The sequence below is a fragment of the Halyomorpha halys genome, unplaced genomic scaffold (assembly GCF_000696795.3).
Source record: "Halyomorpha halys isolate HHAL.00 unplaced genomic scaffold, Hhal_1.1 Scaffold90.1, whole genome shotgun sequence".
Taxonomy (NCBI): domain Eukaryota; kingdom Metazoa; phylum Arthropoda; class Insecta; order Hemiptera; family Pentatomidae; genus Halyomorpha; species Halyomorpha halys.
This window is the reverse complement of record NW_027109220.1, coordinates 545436-555288: the sequence shown is the minus strand read 5'-3', so window position 1 is coordinate 555288 and position 9853 is coordinate 545436. Positions and strand designations below refer to the sequence as shown.

General features: G+C 38.7%; 1 protein-coding gene across 7 annotated transcripts in view; it reads right to left on the bottom strand.

Annotated features, from left to right (window-relative positions):
• The window catches only part of Fancl (E3 ubiquitin-protein ligase Fancl), a 34584-nt gene that overhangs the window by 24168 nt on the left and 563 nt on the right, over positions 1-9853 (bottom strand). Inside the window, exon 2 of one of the 7 annotated variants that reach the window (XM_067047413.1) lies at positions 775-845. The exons of 4 other annotated variants lie outside the window; for them this stretch is intronic. In XM_067047413.1, coding sequence (XP_066903514.1) covers positions 775-777 — 3 coding nt within the window. In that variant the 5' untranslated portion in view covers positions 778-845. Of the gene's footprint in view, positions 1-313; positions 382-774; positions 846-9523; positions 9786-9853 lie in introns of those variants that run through there. 2 more of the 7 variants (XM_014414946.3, XM_067047412.1) reach the window with 2 other exon arrangements.

Below are 9853 nucleotides of genomic sequence, written 5' to 3'. Positions count from 1 at the left end.
CTTGAGAAAAGTAAATTTTCAATGCCCTGTATAAATCTTCTTGGTTATGTTATATCAAAAAACCCAATACGTCCTGATCCTGATAGATTGAAACCCTTACTTAAATTACCTCTGCCTAACGAAGCTTCTTCCTTGAAACGTGCCCTCGGACTTTTCGCTCATTACTCAAAATGGGTTCTCTGTTTTTCTGAGAAAATTAGTAGCATTACAGGATCTGTCACTTTTCCTTTGGGTCCTGAAGCCGCTCAAGATTTTGCCAGGTTAAAAAAATAAATTGCCAATTCACTGGTTACTACTATATCTGGTAGCTCACCTCTAATTGTTGAAAGTGATGCATCCGATGTTGCTATTGCAGCAACACTAAGTCAGGAAGGGAGACCAGTTGCATTTTTTCCCGTACTTTGTCAAAATCTGAGAGGTCTCAATCTGTCATAGAGAAAGAGGCTGCAGCCATAGTGGAATCACTAAAGAAGTGGAAAGCATACCTTATCGGAAAACATTTTCAGCTCGTTACAGATCAAATGGCTCTTTCTTTTATTTTTAATAAGAAGCATAACAGTAAAATAAAAAATGATAAAATTTTGAGATGGCGTTTAGAATTATCCCCGTTTCAGTTTGATATTGTTTATCACCCAGGGAAAGAAAACCATAAGGCAGATACTCTCTCAAGAATTTGCTGTGCAACATCACCAAACAAACTATTTGAGCTTCACAAGTCATTATGCCACCCAGGAATAACCAGAATGTACCACTGGATTAAAATAAAAAACTTACCATATTCACTAGGGGATGTCAAGAATGTTACATCTGCCTGTCCTACATGTGCTGAAGTCAAGCCAAGGTTCCTGAAAAATCAAGGGACCCTTATTAAAGCAACAGCACTATTCGAACGTTTGAGTGTTGACTTTAAGGGCTCCCTACCCTCTAAAATTAAGAAACACTATATGTTGACAGTCATGGACGAATATTCCCGTTTCCCGTTTGTTTTCCCCTGTCAAGATATTTCATCTAAAACTGTGATATAATGTCTTTGTCAACTGTTCTCTATATTCGGTATGCCGGCATTCATTCATTCAGATAGAGGAATGTCATTCCTATCAGAAGAACTAGTAACCTTTTTACACTCAAACGGGGTGGCTGTTAGTCGAACCACTCCTTACAATCCTCGAGGCAACGGCCAAGTGGAACGTTATAATTTGGCAAACCATAATGTTGGTGATAAAATCTCTTGGTCTTAAATCAGATGATTGGGAAAAAGTGCTTTCTCAAGCACTCCATTCTTTGCGTTCATTACTGTGCACTGCTACTAACTGCACACCTCATGAAAGATTTTTCAACTACCCGCGTCGGACTGCAAACGGAAACTCCATCCCATCATGGTTGATACCAAATGCAACAGTCCTAGTTAAAAGAAACGTGCGAAATAGTAAATATGAGGATATAGTTGAAGAGGCGGAACTCTTGGAAGTAAACCCTCAATATGCTTTCATTAGACGGAAGGATGGCTCTGAGTCAACTGTTTCATTGCGGCAATTGGCACCACGAGGTGATATTCATTTGATCCAGCAGTCCACTACCAATTCATCTTCTATTGATGAACGACCGCAACTTGTGCAGCTGTCTGATGGTAACGAGAACTGTAATCAGGAGGTACATAGCAATGAAAGTTCTGGTGCTGCATCTGAAGAAAGACAAACTACTCTGCCTAGTGTGGAAACTCTGGATGGGCCCTTGATTCAGGACATAGGCCTCACAGTACTATAATACCTTCACCTGATGAACCCTTGCCTCAACACAAGCAAAGGCCTCAGAGGACCATAAGAGTTCCTTCCTATTTAGAAGACTATGTTACTTATTAATTAAAGAGGGGGAAAATGTTATGGTAACACTGTAAGGCTACACTGTAACCTCCCTGCTTTGTCTGTCTATTGTTAATGTTTCATTTGTGTTCTAATGTTTATGTCTACATTTAAATGAATAAAAACCTTTCTAAAGGTTCTAACTCTGTGATTTGATTTATACCTACTCAATTCAAAACAGAAACCATTGTGGGTGGTCAAATTGTCGTTTTGTGGGACTACCACAGGAATAAAAAAAAAAGTCGACCCCCCAGACCGGATTCGAACCGGCACCGCTGCTAACTCCCTCAGTAATAAACGGCGCGAACATAGGTGAAATTAAAAAAGGCAAACATACAATAAAGCGGAGGTTCCACGTAGACATTGACAGTAAGATTGTAGCGCATGCTCCGTTTAAGCGTATCAGATAGTTTATAGTACAAGCAACTATCAAGCAAATCCTGATAGTATGACAGCAAATGTTAGGTTATGCTATTCATAGTGGTTGCGATAAGTTAAAAAAAAATCTTAATTGTTTTACTATGAACTTTCAAGGATAGACTAAGAACATTCACAAATAGAAAATATCAATAGATGAGCGGTAATGAGAAATTTTCTATTTATAAACTTTCGAAAAAGTTATTGATTTAACAGCTGCATTTAATACTCTAAATAATTATGAATTCATTTCAGAAAAGAACGAACCAGGATCTTTTATTATATAGGTTTTTTACCATACAAAGAATATATTTCTTTCACAGAATAAAGGTTAACATTAAAGCTAGTTACAGCAAGTAGTGAGGATAACCGAGTGTTTTGAGACCACTGAAAAGACATTTAGTTGAAACCATGGGCGCAGGCAGGATTTCTAAAAGGGGGGAGCAGACCTCAACCCGTTACACACATACGCACGCACGCACACACATATAACAACATGCCAAGGCACCAGGATTGGACAGAATTCCTAATGTAGCTCTGAAGGTGGCTCTCAGGAAACGGCCAGATTTTTTCAATTCTTTAATTCGTGAAGCCTCAATTCTGGAACCTTGGAAGAGACAGCGCCTCGTACTTTATTTATTCCAAAGAGTAAGGGAAGACTGGGAGGCCCATCAACCTATCGTCCACTTTGCTTATTGGATACTATGGGTAAAGCATTTGAGAAAATCCTCAGGCTACAAGAGTTTACGGAGGGAGTTAATGGCCTCTCGCGGGCTCAATACGGATTTCGTAAAGAGCGATCCACGATAGATGCTTTTGGATTGGTAGTCGAGATGGCACGTACAGCAATTGCAGGAGCGGTGCCAAGAGTTATATAACAATCGTCACACTAGGTGTTAAGAATGCATTTAACACTGCAAGATGGACCTGCATAATAGATGCCCTAAGGACTATGGCAGTGCCAGCATATCTTATGAGAGTTCTCAGAGACTACTTCAAAGATAGAGTTCTGTTTTATCTTTCAAACATTGGCCAAAGGAGATACGAGGTGAATGGTGGTGTCCCACAGGGCTCGGTAATAGGGCCTCTTCAGTGGAACGTCACGTGCGACGCAATATACAAATTGACAATCCCAGAGGGAGCCTCAGTGGTGGGATTTGCAGATGACGTTGCAGTTGTAGTGGCGGTGAAGTACTTGAAAGAAGTTAACCTCATTGCTAACCAGGCTATTGCTACGGTCCGAGGCAGCTGCCTTCGATAGGCCTACAACTTGCAGACCACAAGACCGAGGTTCTAGTAACGAGCAGGAAGCAAACTGAATTCATCACTGTCACGGTGGGAAGGCATGAAATTCGTTCCCAGTGTTGCTTAAAATACCTAGGAGTCATGATCGATGCACGTCTCCACTTTAATGTTCTCACGGAATATATCAGGGCCAGGTCTGCAAATGTGGCATCCTTATGCCAAACGTTGGAGGTCCTAGGGAAAATCGCAGAAGGCTTCTTGCTACAGTTGTCTCCTCGATTATGTTATGTGCAGCTCCCATTTGGAAGGATGCGATGGTTACTAAACCATACATGAGACAGATGGTTTCCGTTTATCGCAGTTTGCTTGAGGACGGTAAGTGCTTTTCGGACTGTTTCCTACGAGGCAGTGTGTGATAACTAGAATGCCGCAGGTGGAACTCCTTGTTGAAGAAAGAAGTAGGCACTATAGACGACGCTCTCACGTTTCCAGAGAAGACCGGAAAATTACCATCGATCAGTGGCAACAGTATAGGGAGGCTGCAGATTCCGGGAGGTGGACTCGCAGGTTAATACCCGATGTGGGCTTGTGGTATGGCCGCCGGCATGGGGAGGTGAATTTTTACGTAACCCAACTGTTGACAGGCCATGGATCCTTTAGAGCATACCAATACCGATTCGAATTGGACAACACCGCAGAATGCCCTGGATGTCAGAATGCTGAGGAAACAGTGGATGTATTTTTTGCTTGGATTCGCTTTGTGGCAGAAAGAAGAGAATTGGAAAGAGTGTTTGGAGGACGAATCACACCAGAAAATGGGGTAAGCACTCAGACCAGAATTCATCTATAGTATTCTCGTTGAGCTTCCTATAATCTATCACTACCCTGAACTTTACGTTAATTTCACCAGGCGCGCTCTTCTTTTTTACCGCCCACAATGGACTATTGTACGGGGATGTACTATCAATAATTATTCCCTGGCGTTTTAAACTTTGAAGCTCTTCCCTGACGTGGTGACATAGCGCCTGCGGGTATCTCCTCTCTTTCACATAAGTGACCTTGTCTTGTTTCAGTGTGATTTCATGTACCGTCTTCCCAGTTGCCCCGAGCATGTCTCCTTCTTTAAAAAAAATATCTTCATACTCCCTCTTAAGCCTCTGCCTCCAGTCCTTGGCCTGATTAATTGCTCCGACCCGTGCGCCCTCACCTTTCTTCTGTCGATGACATTTGTACATTTTACCCGCCAACACAATTCTCCAATTTCCCTTGATATTCTTAACCCAAACACCCACCTTCCCTAGCAGATCACACCCCACAATCACTTTGTATTCCCTCGGCATACTACCTACAATATGTACCGGCAAGTTCTCTCTACTAAATCCCCACCGGGTAAAACTTATCTCTACCTCCCCCTCTACCACACAAGTGCCACCCAGGGTGATTAATTTACATTGACATTTCTGAATCTTGGGTATCCTATCTCCATCACACAGCTTTTGCAAGGCTTCTCGGCACATGATGGAACTGCCGGTGTCCACCAGACACCTCACTCCAGCTATCTCTATTATAGGCAGACCGCCGCTCTTTTCTCTCACATTATAATTGTTGTATTCATTACACTTGCCCTGTTCTATAAAAAAGGAGCTTTCGGAGACATGAAAGAATAAAATGTTTTCCTCAATAAATGGTACCCACTTGGTGTGGCTGGGTGTACCCCAGGAGGGGTTTAGGACCCACAGGGTTGACTCACGGCTCCAGCATAACTGAAAAAAATTATTTTTTGTTGTATTTGTTAACATTTTTCAAACTTTCCCACTTGAATAAGACGACATTAAAAAGCACGTGGATACCGTCGACTATTATTTTAAACACCCTTCAAAAATGACACAGTGTATTCTAACAGAATAAGAAACATATAGCTCTGATTAAAAACACTTACTCCAATCTCCAGTTGACAGATTGAAACGGAACAAACTCATTTTACTGCTTCCTAATTCCTTGTCCGCGCTGCAGCCCAGAGACCAAGGAGTTATACCAATATCTAAAGGGGCCTCTACATGTTGGCCGAGCCATGGCGAACTCAGACATACGCGAGGATGTGGATGGGTGGCTTGGCTTGGTTGGCCTAGGCTCGTTGCCAAGCCGTCGAGAGTCGGTTTTTTGGCCACAGATCAAAGGGGTTCGTGAGAGCGCTCGTGTAGCATCTACACCATTGTTCTTTGTCTAGTTGCAACTAAGAGCTGTTAGGAGGTTAAAGGTGTTTGTTGGTACTTTTTATAATAAGTTTTATATTTAATCTTATTTATTTATATTTAATTTCCTTTCATTTTCTTTTTTTGTAATAAAAATAATACAATCCAAGTGCAATGGCTGAAACCACTAGTACGTCCGCCATGCTTGCCTCTCTGAATAACACTGACATGTGGATGGTCGGCTCTTTGTTTGCCGAGCATTTGTACGAGCCTCCGATCCGTGGCGAGCGGCCAACATGTGGATCCACCTTAAAGTATCCTTCTGAAAAGACTGATGTATATCACAATGGAGTAAAAAAAAAAATAGTGACGATTCGAAATTCAGTATTTATGAAGCTGTTTGGTGTATTTAAGAAAGTAGTATTTAAGTTCAATTGGAACTGAGGGAATAAGAAATGATGGAATAAGCGGTATTTCAAGGCTGGAAGAGTACTGGAACGACGGATGGAAGTAGGAATGAACTTCTATAGGGAAGGAGCCGTCTGTAGCTGAGGTAGTTGTGGCATAGGTCTTTGCAAACTCGGAATTTGGTCCGGCCTGGGGTGGTCAACTTTTATTTCTGTGAAGATCACACGAAATGAGGATAGATACCCCCCCTCGTATGACAGAAATGACCAAGGAGTCATAAAAAATAAGAAGGGATCCGTAGGGAAGAGGATCTGCCAAAAGCAGCTATGGGGTGGGCCGCAGTATATACCACTGAAGACCGGGAACAGGTGTAACGGGAATGAACAGATAATTTGAATTTAAGGAGATCTGAGATGTATGATGGACGAGAGAATTGGGTAACTTGGTAAAGGAACCTTCCGGAAAGGAAAAACTTACGCCGATAGGAATAGTGAAGAGCAGTAGTCAAAGTTTGGGGAATATTAAGAAAGTAACAAGGAGTCTACAGGTTTCAAATGGAAATAGGTGACGAAGATAATTTAGTCACTTTAAGGTTGAAAAAGTAGGATGGGAGATACTGAGAAATATTTTTTCCAGGAAAGGGTTTGATCAAAGGTAATTCCAAGGTTTTGACAGTTGATTAGAAGTTTGTGGGATTATCATTTAGAAACAGGGTTGAAGTAGGAGGGACAATGTTAAGGAGGTGATTGGGACATATTACAATTGCCTTTGTTTTCTCCACATTCAACTTTAATTTATTAGTAAATGCCCAGTGACTTATGCGTTCTAGGTCTTCTTGAAGTTTTCTAATAGTTAGTAATAGGTCGGAAGATGAGTAGGATAAGTGTATTTAAAAATCGTCAGCATGAATATGGTATTTGTAGTGATGGTTGTGCAGAGGAAGGTCATAAATATAGAAAGAAAACAGGATAGGAGAGAGGGACAACCCTGGGGAAAACCACAGGGGAGGGGGTGTTTTCGAAGAGGGCTGGCCTGAAATGACTACATACTGGGAACAATCTGATAGGAGGAATCAGTATAGGAATTGTATCCCATTGGAAATGGGAAGATTTTACAGTTTGGCAAGAAGGGTGTTGTGATGTATCAAATGCTTTTGAAATATCGAGGAGGATGAGGATAGTCAAATTTTTGTTTTCTATTGCGGTCTAGAGATCTTGGGCTATTTTAAGGAGAGCGAACTGGGTTGAGTAGCTAGGTCGGAAGCCAGATTGGAAAGGATTAATGAGAGAGTATTCTTCTAAGAAGTCTGAAAGCTGTTTCTATACTAAAAGTTCCAACAGTTTTGACAAATTAGATAGAAGAGAAACAGGATGGAAGTGATACAGTGTGGAAGGATTAGGAATTTTATTTAATGGGTGGACAAGAGTGGTTTTCCACGAGGAACAGAAACTGGAGTTTTGTAAGTAAAAGTTGTTAATATGGTATGTAGTAAAGAATAGGAATAAGCACAGAGAGACTGGATTTTATTATTTTCACTGGAAGATTGTCAGGGCCACAATCATAGGTGTAAGCTTCAGGAAACCAGCCAGTAAATTGTTGTAGGACAAGTGAAAGAAATCTGTATTAAGGAAGACTATATAATTAGGCCAATGTAATATAACTGCAGCCAAAATGTCCAACAGATCACATAAAAGATTAGTTTACACTAAGGGTGAGTGAACCAGTAGCAGACACATTTAAGACAGAAACTCCAATTGATTTCTTTTAGAGAAATTGACATAAACTAGAAAGCAGTTTTAACTGCTCAAATAGAATAACTGACTCATAACTGAAATCACAAGGAATTTAGAAATGAAGAAAACTGAGACTTGAGACAATTCTTAAAATAGAAAATTAAAAAGGTTTTCACCTCCCCTTCCCCCAAAGTAGACACTAAATCCAAGTAGTAGACAGGGTACGGGACCAATATTAGACAAAAGAAGATAATTATTTAATTATTTTTCAATCCCACTACCAATTAAGTAAAATAAGTTTGTTTGATGGTATAATTGTTGTTAATCTGATGAAACATAATCTATAAAGGTCAAAAATAAGAATTAAATCAATTAAATAATCCTAAGAAAGAATTATTTTATATGAGCACATAAACACTTCGGTAAATTCAGTATTAGATAACAATGCCTTATTGTTTAAGAAATTGAATAAAATTAGTAGGTGCTTGGTACCTAATTATATTTTTTCTTTCTATAGTCATATCCAGCAGTAAACACCCCATATACTAATGGATATGGTTCTAGTATAATATTAATCAAACTTAGTGTATGCTTTTTGCCACTAAATTAGTTGATTAAAGCTAAAAACATACTATGAATAAAGATTCCATTAGTTAACACAAGTGTTAACTGCTAGAAAGTCATACTAATTCCTAATCAGAAGTAGACACCTGTACTAACTGTTAACGATTATTTTTAAAGTGACAAATAAATCCATCTTTCTTATCTCCTAAATCGACAAATTGAAAAAAAAAAAATTCAAATGTAGTGAAATACTAAGGTAACTTATGAAAATATGTATAATAATAACCTAAAGTTATTATTTCTTTGGCTAAATAGGCAGCAGAACACAACAAATCACCTTAAACAAAGCTATAAACATAAATGACCTTTACAAAGGATTTTGGCAAGTCTTCCTTAGGAACAACCACGATCACACACCTTTTTTGAAATCAGTTATGAATTTTCGTTCTATTCATTAATAATTAAAAAATATGAATAGAAATAACAGACATGGGTTTTCCTATAATTTTATATATAAACCATACAAATGAACATTGTAATTAAAGATTCCTAATATTTTTATAATTGGGGCTTTCCCTATTATAATATATTTTAGGATTATGTAAGGCAGCTAATGAAAATATACTCAGTTGTAGAAGGAGGTAATTTAAAAGGAACTCCATATGGAAAAAAACAAGGAAATAGTATATAACTGACTATTACATAAACTATTTAGCATTATAAAATGTATCACATATTCTGCTATTTTTTTTTTCAATTATAAATAGGTAAGCAATATTCATCAGTATAAAGAAAACAACGCTTAACACCAGAGCATATAAGTTATGCTCCTAAATTGTTAAACCTGGTAATAAATTATATGTGATCCTAAAAGAAAGTATAATGACTCCCTGGAATCAGCTTTATGGCTGGTCTGCCTAAAGATATTAGACTCGTGTCCAGTAAGATCAAATATTATAGTAGAATATGGTGTGTAGAGAGGTTAGAACATCACTGGCAATAATTTCCAAATTTAGAGTTAACATTGGATAAAAAAATAGGTAACAAGTGAAAAAATATTTGCTCATGCATATTGGCTTAACCCAGAAACGGGTGTGGCTCTCACTTTTAAGATAGAGAAAACTCATCTCCAAGGTTCAACTTCCACATCTAGACACATTTTTTTATATCTTGCCGATGGGTTTTACAACATGATGCAACATCAAACTGAACATAAAAATCACATCTAGGCAAGAGAGTAACAGCCCAATAATTGTAAAAATCAATCTAAAAATATTATAAATTCAATTCAAGTTTTGCATTATTTCAATAAAAGTTTGAAGTTGATTTTCCTCACATACAGCATTCTTGAGTTGTGTTGAGAAACAATGAACTTTTGAGTGATGTCACTATTCTTAACAGGGAGCTAAATTTTTAACAGATTATCAGATTATTA